The sequence below is a fragment of the Pelodiscus sinensis genome, chromosome 3 (genome assembly GCF_049634645.1).
Source record: "Pelodiscus sinensis isolate JC-2024 chromosome 3, ASM4963464v1, whole genome shotgun sequence".
Classification (NCBI taxonomy): Eukaryota; Metazoa; Chordata; order Testudines; family Trionychidae; genus Pelodiscus; species Pelodiscus sinensis.
Window position 1 is genome coordinate 106,397,163 of NC_134713.1, and position 20,931 is coordinate 106,418,093.

The window sequence follows — 20,931 nt, forward strand, 5'->3', positions numbered from 1 at the left end:
CACCAGCAGCAAGGACTAGTTGCATTAGATACTTGGGAGTCTCCATGTACCCTCAATGCTGATAGACCTCTGACCAAAGCAGAGGGATGGGGGTGAGCCTGTAAGGATTTGGAGTTAGATGTTTTTGCATAGATCCATAAATCTTTTATACTTCTGGGAGTAAAACGTGTACGCGTAAAGAGTTCCTTTGCAAAGCCTATGTGCTTTTTGTTTTAACTGTCACTTGGGCCCCAAAGAGTTAAACTATAAACTGGAGTGCCTATGAGAAGGCTGAGGCAGCGGTTCTAGAGTTTAGGTGGAAGGACAAGAGGATCCTATGCCAAGTGTCAGACAGGATATACACCCACCTATAGAGTTTATCTGACTAAAAGAGAGTGAAAACTATAAGAAGTGTAGCTGTGTTTTTGTGGATAGACTACGATGAGTCCTGTAGCACCTGAAAGACTAACAGATTTATGTGAGCATAAGCTTTTGTGGGCAAAACCCCAGAAGGGGTTTAAAGTTAAATTCATAATTTGATTTCAGAAACTCTGCTGGTTTTGAACTCTGTTTAACCTGTAAGTGAAGGATCACTTCCCATTTGTTCACTAGCCAGCCATGAATCTCAAAACACTAAAAATTTATTTTAAGTCAGAGAGGTCTAAGTCTGGTAGAAGTGCTGGCATGTGATGTACCTCTTTAATAAAGCAAAAACTTGTGCATCTATTTTCATTTTTAGATACGCACTTTAAGATGAAGTTTATCAAAGAAGAAATAATGTTCTATATGTGGACAGCATTCTTATGCTAGAAATTGATTTCCTAATTTGAGAGCCGCATTTGCTCTAAATGCCAGGAAATGCAGTTATTTATGAAGTCAGTTGTTCATTATGTACAGTCTATAGAGAGATTCATTATCCACTGAATAAGCAGATGCTGAGCAGGGCCATTTTTATCATTTGAGTGGGGGGGTGAGAAACAAGTGTGACAAATTATAATTATTGTGATTTCAGTTATTCGAACTTCTAGAAAGAGGTCAGAAACTCTGTCTAATTATACGTAATACAGCAGTATTAGTTAACTGCATGATGATGCATTGGATTTACCAGTTCCAAGTTATGCCATTTGCACAGATTTAAGACAACAGAAGACCAACAGCTTTCAAACAGTTTCAAATTTCAACTTGTATTTGATTAGTAGAACCAGAATTTATTTGCCATTTACAAGGAAAAAGATTTACTTAATTTGATTTTTTTAAATCCCAACAGATATTACACTAGAGACACAAATTTTGAGAAAGATGAACAGATTCATAAAACAGTTGTAGGGAATGTCACTGATTACCAACAGTTGTAGCATTCAGAAATATGCAAAGATGATTTAGTTATATTGTCTATGAAGGCTGCAATTCCTTCTCAATCTAATGTAATTTTATAAAATTGTAGTGTTTTATCAACAAAAAATTTATTATACGACACACACACACACACACACACACACACACACACGTAAACTTGAATAGTGCCTTTTATCGAAAGCATGTTAAGGCACTCATACCATTTTTACTACTATGCTGACTGAAATTTGTTATCTCTTTACTTTGGTGGAATTAAAGCAGAGAGATTAAATATATGATTTTAAATACCAACAATATTTGGAACAGAGTCTTATGGTATGTGGGGTAACAGCAGCAGCATCTAAGAACCCACCAACTGCATTAGCTAATATAATTAAGTCCAAATAAATCATACCCATTCTCAGCTTTGCAATTAGCAACAGCAGAAGATTTTTTAAGTCAGTCTCACAATGACTTTCTAGTCATACATTCTATTGATTCTATTAGAAATATGAAGATAGAAAAGATACAGCAAGAGGGCCTGCCCTAGGATAGAATATCATTGAACAATACATCAGAACAGTATTTACAATAGTTACATGATTACAGAACATTTTATAAATACAATTTATATGTATACATGAGGCAATAAAAGACAATGACTTATTTTAATTCTTTACAATTGAAAATATTTTCAAGACATCTGAACTAAAATTATGATTATACAATCTCACAGCTGCTGGTTATAAGCATCTCTCCTCTGTTGTCAATATAAACTAGCCTGAACAAATATCAATGCCCCAGAAGATTCTACAGCAAAATTTATGAAGGACCAAAATATCAATAGTATAACAGAAGACACTAAAGGTCACAACATATCCTGGATCCATGTTTGGAACTACTTCTGTAGTCAACGGGAGTTTCACACATGGGCACAGGGTAATATACTGGAGAGTTGAGGCAACACAATTGATTGCTCATGAGGATATTTCTTCTCCCAGAGCAATACTTAGCGCACTGTAATGCACTAGGAGATCCAGCAGAGAAATATGTATGGAGTACATATTGCAGCATCTAGATTGCAAACTTAAATTAGGAGCATCAGAAATACAATGGTAGAGAATAAGAAAAAAAACTGGAAATACCAGTTTATGTATTTTTTTCCAAAATGACAGAGCAGTATCTCATATTTCAGTGCCATGGATTTTAGTTTAAAACACTCAATTGCTGGTTTATCAGAAATTCTCTTTGTAGTTAAACTTATGAAAGAGCCTTAGAAAAGACATCTTTTTTCAGCTAAATCCATCACTTTTTGGCCATGACCAATCACAAATCTAGATCTCAATGGACTGGAAACAGGAGAAATATGCTCAGATAAAATTGGTTTTAACCAGTAATATATTACACTTTACTGAACGATATGTAAAGGAGATTAAAACTGCCAGTTTTACTGGGACACTTACCAACATTATGAAGACAGTCCTTTAAAAGATTATTTACTTTGAAATAAACCCTTTTTTTACAAACAAAAATAAAAAGCTGATTAATATATTGCATCCATTTTATAATATTGAAGCTAAACATTATGACTCAAAATGTAGAGACAGAACAGCTTTCTTTCAGACAGGCAAACAGGACTTGAGTTGTGTTTTGCTGATTCACACCTTATTCAGACTATAGAAAAATAGTTTTATTAAAAGTAATGCATAGTTTATATAAATATACTTTCATCACGATAGGTGCTTCAGAATAGAAATATAAGCAAATATTCATAAAAACCAGGTTTCTTTTCTTAAAATTATTTTAAAATCATTTATCATGATAGCACCATAGTGGTACTGCACATACTCCTTACACTGTTGTGATATCAGCTCTGAGCATGGTTTCAAGATGCTCAGGGAGCAAGAATTCCAGTACAATGGCCTAGATGACTGTAGTAAACAAGAGGCATTGACCTTAAAAATGTCTATTTTCAAAACAATTTTCAAGCTATACATTTTCTGATTGGAGCAATTTAAGACTTTACAGTTTGGCTTCAGTCAGATTTCAGGCTATTTTTTTCTAAAGGGTTATTTCTCCCCCATCTGCAAGACAGACTAACAGGGAGAGAGCTAATTGCTAATAAGTAAATACTATTACTGGTTTTAGGTATCACAGTGCTCTAAATCTAATTATACTTTCAATATAAGTTAAATATAAATAAAAACGCTAAGCTTTTTTCAAACCATTTATAGTCACATTACAGAGAGACTGATGCTTCCTAGTTTCAAAGCTGTGAACTGTGCAGTTACCATACTGACTGGGAATTACCTATCAGACAGGCTTAATTTTGCTAACAATCAAGCGTGATATTGTGAAAAGCCACAATACAGCAGCTTGTATCAGAGAGGTATCAGATACTTTTGTAAGTGTACGATAAGATTTATATTTGGTCAAAGCAAGGCAGAACTATCATTCACAAATTCTGAAAAAGATTTTTATTTTTAAATTACTTAACCTATTTACAAATAGATAACAGGCATTTCCTTTTAAGAATTCACTATTTCCTATATTGAGTACTTAAAGTACGAAGAAATCATCATAAACCACAGTTCTTCCTAACATCAATTCCTTTCTAAATTAATGATTAATAATGCTGGAATAAGTTAACATTTTAAAAGATTTTCCCTTCATTTTGGGGAAACAAAATGTACAGAAAGCAAAGATACAGAACTCTGAGATAATGATAATTTTTAATAAAGTGTGCATATATTTACCTAAGCAATCTTATGTTATTTCTTTTATAACAAGAGATTTTAAAAAAAATCCCAACATCAAAACACACGGTTGAACTACTTCAACTTCTCTACTAAACATAAACTAGATCACGATTTTGAATCCCTTTGCCTGCCTGCTCCTCATCGTCATCTGATTCCTGCTCCAGGTTTTGTGGATTATTATATTCATATTCAATGGGTTTTGGATAGTTGTAAGGGTAGCCATTGTCATCAAAAAACCTTCGAAATGTGAACTCATAAAAAGCATGTTCAGGATGTTTCCCATTCTTGTACCACCCATTAAGTGTGTCATTTACATTCCCTTCCTTATCATCGCTCCACAATTTATCTGGATCAACTGGGTCAAAATTGGATGTATCTGTAGGATGTGTAATTTTAGGAATATATGAAGCAGCCTGCTGTCGTAGATCACTTGAAAAATCAATAGCTTTAAAAAATGGATGAGCTTTTATTTCATCTGTACCATTCTTGCCTAAACGGTCTTCTGGCCCTCGACAGAGTTTGATAATAAGGTCAGAGGCCTCTGGAGACAGTTTAGCTTGAGGCGGGATGTGAAGAGTTGTTTGCCAATTGATAACCTTTAAAAAGGAAGTGTGAAAAGATAAAATAATAAAACTTAGATGTTTCATTTTCTGTTTGTAATTTCTTAAAAAAAAAACCAAGAATGAAATGCACAATGAAAATATATATATTTTTAAAGTTATCATTTAACACTGGTAAGAGTTTTACACTAAAATTCCCAAAGCCCACTCTCTTGATAATTTCACTTATTTTGCAATCCTCTCTATCTCCAGTACTTATATGATCCTCCTTTATCAGAACATCCAAGTTGCCTCAAAATGTGTAATGTATTTAGCTCACAACATCCCCATAAGGAGTGCCCCTTTACTAGGCACTGGTGAGGCCACAACTGGAGAATTGTATCCAATTCTGCCTCCCCTCCCATTACAGAAAGGATGTGGACGCATTGGAGAGGGTCCAGCAGAGGACAACCAAAATGATTAGGGAGCTGGAGCATAGGACCTATGAGGAGAGGCTGAGGGATTTTGGCTTATTTAGTCTGCAGAATAGAAGAGTGACAGGGGATTTGATAGCAGCCTTCAACTTCCTGAAGGGAGGTTCCAAAGAGGATGGAGAGAGAGGCTGTTCTCAATAGTGAGGGGCAGCAGAGCAAGAAGTAATGGTCTAAACTTACAATGAGGGGAAGGTCTAGATTGGATATTAGGAAAAACTACTTTAACTAGGAGGATGGTGAAGTACTGGAATGAGTTACCTAGGGAGGTGGTAGAATCTCCATCCCTAGAGGTTTTTAAGTCCTGGTTTGACAAAGCCCTGGCTGGGATGATTTAGTTGGAACTGGTTTTGCTTTGGTCAGGGAGCTAGACTCGATGACCTCCTAAGGTCTCTTCCAACCCTAGGATTCTATGATTCTAAAGCATTATTATCCTCATTGTACAAATAGGAAATCTGTACTGACTAGGTCTAGTCTACACCAGAATTGCTGCAGTGACGCAGATGTATAGATGTAGCTGTACTGTTAATGCAGTAGCTCTGTCCCAAGGGTAGAAAGGTCTCCTGCATGCATAAATCCTCCTCCTCAAGTGGCACTATCCACAGAGGGAGAAGTCCTCTGGTTGACATAGCTACTGAAATTCAGGGAGGTTGAGTAGTTATGATTAGATGATTAGTCTTAAACATTTATGAATGTATTTTCCTTCAGGAAGCAAGAGACAGAATCTGGAAAGACTATAAGATTCAATCGGGTAATATCTTCCTAAATTTTCTAATGTCATCCAATATTAAGACTTCTAAGGGTTTCACCAGGGCCTAAAACCAGGACTGAAAATTACATGTGTTCTTTTGAATCTTCTTTCCGATATTTTCCTCTAATGGACATAAAAATATATAATTTGTTTTAATCATTCTGGATTGAATCTAATTGTACTATGTGACTGTTCCCATTCTTGAGGAATATGCTCTTTTTACTTCTCTTATATTTTTCTTTTACTTTTTTCCAGAATGTAACTATTTAGTTATGGTGGGGTGTACCAGGACTTCATGGCCTCTCTAGAGGCTGCACATCTCTGCTATACCCTGTCCCAGGAAGCAGCAAGGTGTAAGAAAAAGAGCAACAAAGGTAAAAAACTAAGTCCTTCAAGGGCTGGTAGGTTAGTGACAGCCAATCACAGCTCAGCAGCATCAGGTGCTGCAGGGCCTTACCAGTTCCGTTTGCCCTCACATCAAGCATGGGGAAAATAATGGTAAAAACTATTCATATAAGACTAGGGAAATACATAGAAGGAAAATGATATTATAACAGTACTAAGTGGTTTCATAAAAGGAAAATGCATGGTTGAACATAAATAGTGAGACTACTAGAAATGGAAGTACAAAAAAAGCATAAAATAGTAAGAACTTTTATATCAATCTCCCTGGATGTTGAAAAAAACAATATAAATTAGCCAATGCTGAAATAAAAGAGAGAATGGTTTTGGAGTGACTTTTTCAAGGAATGAAACTATATAAGTCGAAATGGGAACAGCTTTATCAAAAACCCATATGCTTACAGATAGAACTCCACAAGGGAGTATTATCAACTCTATTTTCCATTATGATAAATAACTTCCCAGAATTTGTGAAGACAGGACTAGGTATATTCCTTTTCACAGATGACTGTGCTATACAGACTAGGTCTAAAGAATAAAAGTAATCATGTAAAAGACAAATTAGGTACTCCAGAGAATTTCCAAGAGGAGAAGTAATTGGGGATTTAAATTTTTGCTTGCAAAAACTAAGGCCGGGTCTGTGTTTTCTGAGATTGAGGGTCCAGAGATCGATATTCTGGGGTTTGATTTAGGTCTAGTTAGGACCTGCTAAATTAACCGCTGAGGACTCCCCTATCAACCCCGGTACTTCATGAGGTCGCAAGGACTAAGGGAAATCACTGGGAGAACTTTTCCCTTAAAATTCCCACATTAGGGACACCACAGAAATTCAACTTAAGGTATATTGACTCCAATTATACTGTGCTTGTAGCTGGAATTGCATATCTTAAGTTGACTCTCAGGGTACGTCTAAACTACATGGCTCCGTCAACGGAGCCATGTAGATTTGTTGTTTTGGCAAAGGCAAACGAAGCCGCGATTTAAATGATCGCGGCTTCATTTAAATGTACATGGCTGCCGCGTTGAGCCGACAAACAGCTGATCAGCTGTTTGTTCGCTCAGCAGGCTAGTCTGGACGCTCCCCTGCCGACATCAAAGCCCTTTGGCGGCAGCTCTGGTAAACCTCGTCCCACGCGGAATAACGGGGCTGCCGACAAAGGGCTTTGATGTCGTTAGGGGAGCATCCAGACTAGTGCGCTGAGCGGACAAACAGCTGATCAGCTGTTTGTCGGCTCAGCGCGGCAGCCATGTACATTTAAATGAAGCCGCGATCATTTAAATCGCGGCTTCATTTGCCTTTGCCTATGTGTCTAATCTACATGCCTCTGATGACAGAGGCATGTAGTCTAGACACAGCCTCACTTAGCGTAGACCTAGTCAAAAGCTTATGTTCCTAGGAATAGTATTTGATGTTAAATTAACTTGGAAAATTCATGTAGATAATCATACCAAAATGTAAAAGTAGGATGACTTAAAAATGCTTACTTAAAAGCATTGCTGGAAACAAATGGGTTGCAGATAAGAAGATGCTGATGATGTACTGAGCACTGATGAAGATCAGTGTTAGACTACAGATGCTAAGTTTTTTGTTCAGCCTCAAAAACAACTCTTAATGTATGTCTACACTTGCACCCTAGTTCGAACTAGGGATGCAAATGCAGGCATTCGAAGTAGTCAATGAAACGGGGATTTAAATATCCTGCGCTTTATTAGCATGATCTCACTGGTGTGCTAGTTCGAATCACAGCTGATTTGAACCAGGAAATACATGCGTTGGGACACGTTAGTTCGAACCAACCCCCTTGGTTCGAACTAACGTTACTCCTCAAAAAATGAGTAACGTTAGTTCAAACCAAGGAGTTTGGTTCCAACTAACACGTCCCGGCATGCACTTCCTGGTTCGAATCAGCTGTGATTCAAACTAGCGTGCCGGCGAGATCATGCTAATGAAGCACGGGATATTTAAATCCCCGCTTCATTGACTATTTCAAATGCCTGCATTTGCATCCCTAGTTCGAACTAGGGTGCAAGTGTAGACATACTCTAAAAAACTAGGAACTACTGGAAAAATAACATCATATGCTGCGAACAGCCACTTGGAAGCAGCTATAAATCTAAGGATTAAACTATTAAATCTAAACTTCTGGACAAAAGGCAAGAGAATCATGAAAATGGAAGTACACAACTGATTTATGGAGTATCACCAGAAGCTTAGTTGACAAAATGATATGAATCACCACAGACTTCCTCATACTCATTGTCACAATGTTCCCATAATGCCTCTGGCACTGAAGGCAGCAACTAAGTTCCACCACTCCTATCCATTTCTGGCAAGTCTTTCAATGATTCCCTAGCTGTGCCCCAGGTTTTTCAGCTCAGTTTCCACAGCTCTTTGCCATTAAAGAAATAATGATCTAACAGTCTTCATATATTTGTACTGTCCTGGAGAAGGCTAGGGGTGTTTTGGATCCCCCTACAACATAACCAAGGCTGGTAAAAGTCAGAAGGCTGCGAGTACAGAGATCTCCTGTTTTGAAAGCATGCTGAAAACAGGGATATTAGACTGTGATTAACTGAATAGTTATATAACCACACAAAATATTATTGGTTACACAACTATTCGATAGTACCTAGGGGCAGGACCAGCAGAGTTAATGTTAATACACGGTATGTATATAACTGTTCGGAGGGGAGGTGGGGGAGAGGAAAATATTTGGAAAGAAGAATTAGATTAGCTCTAGGATTTATAGATCCTGGCAGAGGAAGGCATCTAATTCCACCAGATGAGCAATGATGAAAATATGTGCTGCTATTAACAAAGGAAAGATGAATCTGGTGAGTAGCAGTCCAAGTTAGCAGTATGTCATTCCAAAATAAACAGTCAAACCCCGTAAGAGCAATATACAGTATGTCAATCCAGTGTTCTATGGGTAACCAATTAAAATTGTTTAGAATCAAGAGTTATATGGACATATTTCTTGGAGATCGGGGGAGCGGGTCCGCCCCGTCACAGAGTAGAACCGATTCACCCCGCATTCAGCCCGCGCTGACTTCGGCAATTTATGGGGTGCACGGTGGGTGGTCAGCCGCCTGTGCCACCTGCTCCTGAGTCGCACTGCGGCCAGAAGAACGCTGAATTCAGCGGTGGCAGCAACGTGCCAGATGGTACGTCGGGGGGCAGGGAGGGTGTGCTAAGTCGGGAGATGTTACAGGAAACGTGCGTCAGGGGGAGGGGCTAATAGGGTGGGACCAGGTGGGCGGTTCAAAAGGGGTACAGCCACGGGGGGGGGGGCGGGGAAGAGGGAGAGACAGAGCAGGAGAGAGAGCGGGGTGGAGGATTAATGGGAGTAGGGCAGAGGAAGGAAGCAGAGGAATAGAAGGGACGCGCTCCTCCACACCCGGCATCTGGGGTAGAGACATGGGGATGGGGCGGAGCTCCATGCCATCTCACACTGCTGCCTCTGTATCAGTGGCAGCAGCATGGGGTGGCAGGTAGGAGCCGGTTTTTGAGGGGAGTCAGTTTAAAAAACATCTCCTCATGCACAGAAACTATGCCAGCATCCCAAGAAGCAGCCCCTGACCACAGGAGGTCCAAGGTCCCCGCGGACAGAAGCTGTGCCAGCATCCCATGGCACAACCTCTGTTCGCGGTGAGCCTGGGCCCGTTGGGGACAAAGGCAGCAACGTGGAGGCGGGGCAGGGGCGGCGGAAGCAGCTCATGTGAGCCGATATGCATGGGGAGCTGGCTTGAAAGCCTGCTTCCTGTACGTACTAGCTCCCGCCTCTTCCCCCACCCCCTCGTCCCATGCTACTGCTTGTCTGTCAGAGGCACCAGTGATGAGGTAAAAGGGGGGGGGGGGCGCGCTCCACAGGTCTTGTGCTCATAGGGAGCCAGCTCAAAAGCCACTGATAGCTCCCCACAGCGCTGGCTCCTGCTCAAAATGAGGGAGGGGTCTCAGGGCTAGAGCAGGGGTTTAGGGTGTGGAAGGGTAGTAGAACTCTGGCCAGAAATTGCTTATCTCCTCAGGCAGTTGGCACTTGGCAGCGCAGTGGGGTTAAGACAGATTCCCTTCTCTTCCCTGGTCCCGCACCACTCCTGGAAGTGCTACAACGTGTTGCCCTTTCCCGCAGATGCCACCTACACAGCTCCCATTGACCACAGTTACTGGTCAATGGGAGCTGCAGGGTTAAGCATACATGGACTCTCAGATTCCCTGATCATTTGCCTCTCCACAGAAACGGGTGAGCACAGGTGAGCAGCCTGGCACTTTGGCTTCCCCCTGCAGTAGGGCGAGCGAGCACTTGCAGTTCCAATCCTGCAGGGGAGTCAAGGCTCAGTGATTCTGCAACTGTGGGCTGGATGAAATTAAGCAAGTGGCCAGATCTGGCCAGCATGCTGGAAGTTTCCCAAACATATTATAGTGTAAGAGGGCAAAAATGATTAGTTCTTGATAAAACATGAACTAATGACAAGCTTGGATTATTGTGTGAAACTGAAACATCAGATCTTACAATATTTACCCTCTGAAAGATACCCTTTGACTTGTAGATACAGTTAGTTTAATCACCTAGTGTGGTACAGCGCTTATTCACTTAAAAATATCTCCTCTTACTTTATATAAGAAAGCATTACACAAATTCTAACTCTGCTTTTTCAGAAAGGCAATTCTTGTAGGATTATACATACTGCTACTTTTGCACATTACTATTACATAATTTTAACACCTAATTTTCTTAATTACCTTCATTTGGGTTTCCAGTGGTGTTTGCGCCAGGAAGGGAGGCTGCCCCACCAACATTTCAAAAAGAATTACTCCAACACTCCACCAATCACACAGTTGGGTATATCCTGAAACAAAAGCAAACTATGAAAGTGAAGCCACTGCTTTGGTTACTTAGATTTACATTTCAATGGGTAACAATGATCAAGTAAATATTTATTGCATTCTTTTCCAGATTAATAATCATTTAATATTTATTTTTGACCCAGAGAAGCTCAAGAACAGCTATACTGGGTCAGACTAATAGCCTATTTAGTTCAGCATCCTATCTTTTGACAATGGCCAGTGTCAGATGCTTCAGAAGGAATGAACAGTTGTCTAGACTGTTTCTGGCAGCCAGAGGCTGAGGGAAACCCATCACATGGAGCTGTGTCCCTGCCCGTCTTGTCTAATAGCCATTGCTGGACCAAAATGAACTTCTCTCATTTTTTTTTTTTTAACCAATTTACACTTTTGGCCTTCATAACAACCCCTGGCAACAAGTTCCATAGGTTGACTGTGTGGTGTTTGAAATATTTCCTTATGTTTGCTTTAAACCTGCTGCCTACTAATTTCCTCTCGTAATGACTCCTACGATTCTATTAACTTTTTTGACTGTTACTGAGCAAACGTTTTCAGAGAATTATTCCTGATGACTGCAAAAATCTCTTTGAGTGGTGACAACTAATTTAGATCACATTTTGTATGTATAGTTGGGACTGGATTTTCCACTGAGTATTACTTTGCATGTATCAACACTGAAATTCATCTGCCATTTTGTTGAGTCACCCAGTTTTGAGAGAGATACATTCAACTCATTATAGTCTGCTTTGGATTTAGTATATTTTAAGCAATCTCACTGTTTAACCCTTTTTCCAGATACTCTGTAAATATGTTAAACAGCACAGATCCGAGAGGGATCATATTATTTGCCTCCCCCCTTTGTAAAAACTGACTGTTTATTCCCACCCTTTGTTTCCTATCATTTAACTAGTTATTGATTTGAAATAATCGTCCCTCTCATTCCTAGACTGCTTCCTTTGCTCAAGAGCCTATTGTGAGGCATCTTACCAAAAGCTTTCAGTCACACTCAGAGCATTCTAACAGATTAGTGAGACATGATTTCGCTTTACCAATGCCCTTCAGAGTTCCCCCCCCCCTTATAATGTATTCACCTGTTTGGCTGAGAATTGTTTTTTACTACAGTTTCAACTGATGTTCCCTCTAGGGGGGTGTGCACAAAGAATTCTAAGCCCACCCACTTCCTTCACAGCGCTGTGCAGCAGCACTCACCTTCCTTCTAAACCTGGAAGGTAAGTAGTGGTGGGGTCCAGCAGCTGCCATGTGGCCCAGTGGGGTGCATGGTGGTTTGCTGCCTTATATGCCTGGGACAGCTGCATCCCAGCTCCAGCTCAGTGGCCACCACGCAGCCCTGCAGAGCTGGGACATGGCGGGCTGCTGCCTTGTGTGCTGGAACTGGAGCCAGACCACAGTGCAGCTGCCCCTACTGGGACAGCTGCACCATGGCCCTGGTTCACGCTCCAGCAGTTATTACGCAGCCTGCTCCAGAAGCAACCAGGTGGCCACCACGCAGCCCTGGCCCCAGTTCCAGCAAAGAGCTAGAGCTAAGGCTAGGGCCACGTGCCTGCCCAGCTGCTTTCAGGGTGGGGCTGCATGGTGGGCAGCTGCCCCATGCACCTGGGACAGCTGCCTCACGGCCCTGACTCCAGCTCTGGCAGCCACCACACATCCCACCCTGCAAGCAGCTAGGCATCCATCATGTAGCCCAAGCTCCAGTTCCAAGGAAGGGATGGAGCTGAGGCCAGGGCCGCGTGATGGCTGCCCAGCTGCTCCTGAGCAGAGCCGCATAGCAGGCGGCTGCCTCGTGTTTGGGGGCTGCAATTGAGGTGCAGTGCAGCTGCTCTGGGGCCGCAGCTGGGGGGCAGACAGCCACACCACAGCCCTGGCTCCATCTCTGGCACATGGGACAGCAGGCCGCCACATGGCCCCGCACCAGGAGCAGCTGGGCAACCACCACGTGGCTCTGCCCCCAACTCTAAGCCTTCCATAGGCTCCTGGGGCTGCATCCCCCCATCCTCTCCTCCAAAAAGCTTTTTCCCCCCTGCTTGTTTCTCTTTCCCTTAGAAACCTCAGCAATGTCAAGTCTAGTCTTTCCTGAATTTGCCCTAGGACCTGTTTGGGGAGCTGGGGGAGTGTATGTCTCAGAAACTTGTGTATTGTGGATACACTGTTCATTGTAAAAAGAACACAAAGTCCAATTTAACTCAGCCATACTGTTCTCACCTCTGCTGTAAGACACTGTAATCCTGTGTATTGATACACTATACACTTCTAAATAATACCCTCTATACTTTTCAAGTTGCTTTTAGAATCCATGCTAGTCCATCTCTCCAATGCAGAACTCCTACTAGTTGAGTAAGGAAATATTTAAGGTAAACTTGGGACATGGTTTCAAATGCATGGAGCACAGCAGATTTAAGCCTTGGGTGATGGACAATATGATGCAGGTCCTAAGATCCTGGTTTAGTGTAAGAAGTCAAGGGTTCATTTAAATACTTGGGGCCAGATAATTTAAAAACTTCTAAAAAAAACCAGGTTTGAAAAATGTGCATTTGTGGTAATTAAGTACCTTGGGGGCTATCCAGCCTCCCAAAAAAGTTTATCCTTAGGGCTGTCAGCTGAAGCAAAACTCCATGTGCCAATTCATAGACTCACTTCAGAGACCCATTAATATGTAACTGCAGCTGCTTATATACATTGCACTACCTACTCAAATAACTTCTCAGCAACAGTGTGTGGGGCAGCAGTAAAATCCTTATTGCCACTCTGCTTATACTCATGTCTCTTACTTTTCAGTGCGTCTGTCCGGAAAGACTATTTGCTCATGATAGTAATGGATGGAACTGTGCCAGAGAACCACAAGTTTTAGATTTGTTGAATTGCACTTACTCATGTTTGGAGACAAGAAATGTCAGATAACGTAAAAGGCAACTGTTAAAAGGCTGTAACAATTTCTAACCTTTAGCGAGAAAAATTATCAATTTTATTCTGTCTTTAAAGTCTTCTGTGCTACACACAGAGTAAAATCCTGGTCCTACAGAATGGCAAAAATCCCATTAACTTCAAAGGGGCCAGGAGTTTGGACTTAATTATAATTAAAGCCAACTAATATTCTTTCTTTTATGACAGTATATATTTGTTAATAACTTGTGTGCCAGGGTGGCACACATGACCTCACTAATATGACAAAACTCATTCCTCTCATGGATGGAAAAAATCTTAGCGGGAACACTGGTTTCAACTCATCTGCCTAGTACTGAAGTTAGGCTTACTGGCCTAAAATTGCTGGAATCACCTCTGGAACCGTTTTTAATGGCTATGGAGTGAGAATATCCTTTACATCCTCTAGAGCAGTGGTCTCCAACCTTTTACACCCAAGATCACTTTTTAAATAACAGACCAAGCCAAGATCTACCGCCCTGCTCCTTCCTTGAAGCCCCGCCCCTTCCTTGAAGCCCCACCCTCTCTATTCTCCTCCTCTCCATCACTTGCTATCCCCAATCCTTATACTGCTGATTATTTTTTTTTATTCTTCTGTAGGAAGAGGTTTTTCCAACATTTGGCCTGTCTACACTGGACCAAATGTCAGAAAAAAAACCCTTCTTTTGGAAGCCACCTTATTCCTTGTGGAAAGAGGAATATAGGGGTGACCAAAAGAGCCTGTTTTCTCTTCCACTAAAAAAGCGGAAGAACAAACACAACCCTGGATGCAGAAGAGTTTTTCTGGGATATCTCCAGAATCCTGAAAAACTCCTGCAGTCTAGCTGGACCCTTGCTGTGTTGAGACAGAATGTGTAGTCTCTGGGGTGGGAATGAGGGATTTGGGTGTGGGAAGGGGTGAGAGGTGCAAAGCTCTGGGAGGAAATCTGGATGTAGGAGGAAGTGGAGGAGGGGATACTGGCTCGGGGAGGGGACTCCAGGCTGGGCAGTGTTGGGATACTAAGCAAGCCATAGGCTTGAGGATGTGAGGGTGCAGGAATTTGGGTTGGGGTGTGTGAGGGGCTGAGGGCATGAGGTTCCAGTGTTTGATAGGCTCAGATGTAGGCTCTGGGGAAGGGGGAATGCAGGAGTGGTTGTGGCCAGATGGGGGCTTGACCCCAATTGGGGGTTTGTTGGCCAGGCTTCATTTTTAAATAGAATACTATGTTAAACACAAAAAGTTTCTGCATTGTCTTTATTTATGAGAATGGCAGGGAACCTGCCTTGAGTCAAGTGTCACTGACCCATAGAAAAGTCATTTGGGAGCAGGGGACACAGTACTGGGGAGGAGTGCTAGTGGGTTCTGGAGCAGGGAACAGGGTGCCAGTTGGGGTAGGGGAGAGGGGGCAGGGTGCCAGGACAGGTTTCTGCAGTAGGGGACAGGGTGCTAAGGGGGACAGGTTTCTGCAGAGGGGAGCAAGGGGACAGGTTTCTGTAGTAGGAGATAGGGGGCCAGAAGGAACTGGTTTCTGCAGGGGGGGCAGGGTGCTGAGGGACAAGTTTCTGCAGCGGGGTTGGGGGGGCAGGTTTCTGCAGCGGGGTTGGGGGGGCAAGGGAGAGGGAACAGGAGGGCGGGGGACAAGTTTGGGGCAGAGGAGAGGGAACAAGGTTGGGGACAGAGAGTTCCCTACACCAGCCACGGAGGGAAGCCTCTGACCCGCACTCCCTCCAGACTGACCGCAGGGCAGCTGGGCTGGAGCGGAGAAAAGCGGCTGCCTGGCCAGCTGGCCATGGTGCTCACCCAGGGTGCCACCAAGCTCCACGTGGGCAGGCGCAGAAAGGAAGCTGCCCAATCAGCTGGAGCGCGGTTCAGCCTCCTCTGGGCTGAACGCCACAGCCAGCAGGCCAGGCAGCTTCTCCTCTGCGCCAGCCCACGTGGAGTGTGGTGCACCCTGGCTGAGCGCCATGGCCAGCGGGCTGGGCAGCTGCTTCTCTTCCCTCCAGCCCTGCGCTCAGCCCAGGGAGGCTGCGCCTAACTCCAGCTGTAAAAGCCATAGTCAGATAGCTGGGGTGTTTCAGCCCTCCCGACCTCCCAGCTCCCACCATTCCTCGCAGCTACTCACCTGTGTTGTTGCTCAGTGAGTAGCTGCTCCTCAAATGAGGAAATCTAATGTAAATGTACTGCGCAGGCGCGCAGTTCAGAGAGGGCTCAAGAGCTACTCTTAGAGCCCCTGAGATCTACCGGTAGCTCACGAGCTACTGGTTGGTGACCACAGCTCTAGAGTGAAGACTGAAGCAAAGAATTCATTTAACTTACCAGTTACCAACTCCATTATTAATCAATCTATACAAGTGCTGGTTTTAGAAAGGGCCGGAGCCTTTAGACCAGTGGTCTCCAACCTTTTTACACCCAAGATCACTTTTAAAATGTCATGGCAATCCAGGATCTACCCTATCCCTTGCCCAAGACCCCTTCCCTTTCTTGAGGCCCCACCTCTCCAAACCTTTCCACAGACTACCCGTTGCTAATGGAAACTCACCGTTAATTATATAATTACACCCGAGTCATTTTGCTACGGCTGCAGCTGGGGAGAATGTTTAATAATTTAAATTAAACCAGATTAAGCGTTTTAACTTTCTCATGTTAGTTTATCAAACTTCATTTTAAATAAAGTAAAACATTATGTCCAACAGAAAAGGTTTCAATGTTTTCGTTATTTATGGCAGAGGTGGGCAACCTTTTTGGGTCGGGGGCCACTGATCCACAGGAAAAAAAAAAATCAGTTGGGGACCACAGAAGTGAGAAACAAAAAAAACTCCTCCCAAAACCCCCAACCCTCGCTGATGTGGCCCCCAGCTGAGACACCTCACTCTTCTCGCACTCCAGCCCCCACAGGGTGAGGGGGAGGACTGAGATTCAGGGCTTCCCATAGGCCAGATTTACTTTTCTGGGGTTCCAGAGTTGTTAGATTTTGTGGACCCCCTTCGGATCTGGGATGAGAACAAAAATTAGGGGCTCAATGTGCAAGACAACACTGCCATCGAGTGGGATAGGGATGCAGGATTTGGGTGGGAGGTGGGCTGCAGGATGGGGTGATGAGGGCAGGGTCCGGAAAGGAGTTTGGTGGTAGAAGAGGGTGTGGGTACAAGATGGAGTTTGGGAGCAGAAGGGGTTGGGGGCAATAACACAGAAAAGGTGAAAGGGTGAGAATGCAGCCAAATAGCTATCTGGGAAGGGAGGCAAAGAAGTGGGGAGTAAAGGGAAATGCAGCTTCTACAAACTGTATCCCCCCCCCCCCCATCTACCCTCTGTTCCAGCCTTACTTCTCTCAGCCCCATGATTCCCCCCAGCCTGATCCCCTGCATCACCCCATACCCCTCAATGCAACCCCTGCTCCCTCCCATCCAGCCTTCACATCCCTGTGCCCCTAGCGCACTCACTAGCAGGGCGGCAGCGCTGGGACTTGCAGACTCCTAAAAGCAGCGCTGAGGCACGGAGATGGGGGTGCAAAGTCACTTCCCTGCCTGGCCCAGCCCTTTGCCTGCAGGCAACAGCTCCAGGGCTGGGGCAGGCAGAGTCCAGGGCTGGCTCTAGCCCAGCCTGGTGCAGCAGGGTGCTGGAGAAGGGGCTCCCTGACCCTGCGCACAGCCCACAGGGAACAGTGCAGCATAGCCTGGTCCCCAGCGCACCACATGTGGCGGCCACCAAGCCCTGGCTCTGTGGAGCAGGCCCAGCTCCACCCCCTCCAGGGGCAGAAGACAAAAGCCAAGGATAAACAGGTGTGCGCACACAAACACCTCTTCTCCCCCCCAGCATCCCAGCCAACAAGTTAACAATGAGGGACAGTCTCCTCTCTTTGATGTAGCCCAGCTGGAGTGCAGTGCAGCCTCGGCGGGCTGAACCTGTGGCTAGCTGCCCAGGCAGCTGCCCTTCTTTTCTCCAGTCCAGCTGGTGGCATGACTACTGGCCAGATGGCTGCCTCTTTGATCCAGCCCAACTGGAGTGTGGTGTAACCTCAGTGGGTTGAACCCGTGGCTAGCTGGCTGGGTGGCTGCCCCTCTTTGACCCAGCCCAGCTGGCTGTGGCGTTCAGCCCACCGAGGTTTCACCACGCTCCAGCTGGGCTGGATCAAAGAGAGGCAGGGGCCTGGCCAGCTAGGGGTGCCGCAAATCCACCAGTTTTAGACAGTCATTTTGCAAAGGGATCAAACTAAAAAGCTTTACCTGTTCGTAACAGTACTTCTGGTGCAATATAGTTAGGCGTGCCAACAAGTGAATGTGCCAGACAGCGTTGATGCTGACGTGCTGCTCTACGCTCAAGTGGCTTAAGCCTGTCTCCACATCTGCAGTTTGCTGGATCACCCCATTCATTACTGAAATCCATGCTGTCTTGACGTGAATGGTCACCTATAATATAAAAATGAAGGTACTAATACTATAGTTTTTAAACTTGGTTCTTAACTAACTGTATTTTCTCTCCAAATTCTTCAACATTCCTATTATGAAGAATGCTTTCCATTCTGATGAATTCAAGTACTTTAAAATTAAAATTATTTAAAAAATATACTTTAGAGTATTAAGCTTGCATGCTCCCCCCTGCTTATGATGTAAAAGAATGTCTGAAAGTTGAGTTCTCTCTTTTGTCTTAAAAATTGATTTTTTGCCTAAATGTAAATTCTGATCTTCCTTAGTTTTGCTGCAAAATTTGTTGGAGATATAGGATATATACTGTTATTTCTGTCATCTGAAGTAAAGAAAGGCCATCTCCAAAATATCACTGAAATTAAATAGTTTAAAAAATAAAACGTTTGAAACAGTCATTAAAAAAATCTTACCTATCACAAATGTTCAACTTTCACACACTACCCTTCTTTTATAATGTCACCCTGCTTGCTACTTCTCCAATAACCATAAAAATCACCACCAACACTTTAAAGAGGCACTGAATTCCTAGTGTAAAAATAAGCCAGAAAAAAAGGATTTTGAAAAATCTATTGAAGAAAAAAAAAAAAAAAAAGGCACAAGCCCAATTTTCATTTGCAGGTTATCTATAGGAAAAATACTGTAAAATAAAGAAAAGATTAAGATACTGCCACTTGCAGAACAAAATGCAAAACGATCTTTGCTATAAACTTCCTACAACTATCATGATGGCATTAAAAATGCTTAATTTCTTTTAAAAAGCTTAATTAGTGAATTTCCATGTAAGTGCAAAAAAGGTATCAAGATTGTAGATCTCGGGTAAAATTGTCAAAACTTGACACTTAGATTCCTCCATACCATTTTCAAAAGTGATTTAATCCTGGTCAACACAGTTTTTGTACTGATATAACTATTTCAATTAGATGTGATTTTTTTTACTACTTCAAAAACGCATGCTTATACTGTTTTAGTTTATTCCCTTTCCCTTAGGGTATTAAATTCTACCTCTGTTCATGTCATGTTCATCTTTTTACTCACGCTTAGAATTAGCATGAAATACTACATCAGTTCAGATAACAAAAACAGCTTACCACTTTGATAGTATTTCGAATCATGAGTCCATCGAAAACCTGTACAAAGTCCGAAGTCAGTCAATTTAATATGGCCATCACGATCAATCAAAATGTTATCAGGTTTAATGTCTCTGTGAATGAAACCCATCTTGTGAACGCTTTCAACTGCGCAGGTCAGCTCTGCTATATAGAATCGTGCCAGATTTTCTGGGAAGACACCCATTCTAATTAACAGGCTCATCATATCACCTCCTGGAATATAATCCATTACAAAGTACAAATTGTCCTTATCTTGGAATGAATAATACAGGCGAACAACCCACTCATTGTCAGCCTCTGCAAGGATATCCCGCTCAGCTTTAACATGGGCAACTTGGTTCCGAAGCAGCACATCTTTCTTCCGCAGGGTTTTTGTTGCATATAAAGCATTAGTGTCCACTTTCCTTGCTAAGCAAACCTCTCCAAATGCCCCAATCCCAAGAGTCTTAATTTTTATAAACATTGATTTGTCCATTTTAGCCCTTTTGAGACGAATGTAGTTAGACTCCTTCTGGCACAGCATTTTTCTCATTTGATCCTGGGCATCTTGGGACAATCCAACCTATGAAAGAAAATTAAATTTCACAATTGAAAAAAAAAACCCACCTTCTCTCTTTGTGGTTATTAGCATACATTTAGAAGGTTTGGGCAAAGTAAAGTAAAAACTTCAATGTAAAAATGAGAATAAAACAATTTTTTTGCCTAACATACATTAGGTCTCTATAAAAACACTTAAGGTTAAAACAAAACCAAAAAGCCCCCAGCCCACAAAATGTGCAACTAAGGGATGGTTATAACAACAATACACACAAGGTGCCATGCACCACCATGCTCTTGATTACGGGAGCCATTTTTTGGGGAGGGAATAGGATGGAAGAAAAAAAAACAAGCTGATGGTGCCCTCTGTAGGAAAAAAACCCAGGATAATAGGGTAGGAGGGAAGTCATTGGTAACACACTATCCCTCACAGAGCTGTTCCCTCATGTGAATACTCCCCTTATATATTAATAAGTATACATGTTTGTTCATGACTTTGCATACTCAACTTTTAATTGATTCCTTGCATTAATGGAGTCATTACTTGCTTGATTCCTGATGCAATTAAACTGAACATATGAGGGATAGGGATGTTAACAAATGTGCATGTGTGTAAACATGTAACCCCGTGATGTCCAACCAGTTCCAAGACAATAGCCAGCATAGTGACTACAGATATAGCTAACTAGCCAGACTCAACCTGCTGAATAACCACACTGTTCAAGCCAACTAGTCACACTCAACCAGCCAAATAGCCACGTGACCAGTGACTAGCATGTTGGACACCATGGGTGTAACTGCTGGATTTTTTTAGCTGTTATATGCTTAAATGTAAGGGGGGGGGA

The 20,931-nt window shown here is 42.8% G+C and overlaps 1 protein-coding gene across 5 annotated transcripts in view; it reads right to left on the bottom strand.

The window, feature by feature from the left end:
- Positions 1 to 1,144: 1,144 nt before the first annotated feature.
- Positions 1,145 to 20,931, bottom strand: part of LATS1 (large tumor suppressor kinase 1) — a 45,199-nt gene continuing 25,412 nt past the window's right edge. For all 5 annotated transcript variants that reach the window (XM_075924417.1, XM_075924415.1, XM_075924416.1 and 2 more), the window contains 4 exons: positions 19,529 to 20,111; positions 18,240 to 18,422; positions 10,998 to 11,104; positions 1,145 to 4,669 (listed from right to left, as the gene is read on the bottom strand). In XM_075924417.1, the coding sequence (XP_075780532.1) occupies positions 4,163 to 4,669; positions 10,998 to 11,104; positions 18,240 to 18,422; positions 19,529 to 20,111 (1,380 nt within the window). In that variant the 3' untranslated portion in view covers positions 1,145 to 4,162. The remainder of the gene's footprint in view (positions 4,670 to 10,997; positions 11,105 to 18,239; positions 18,423 to 19,528; positions 20,112 to 20,931) is intronic.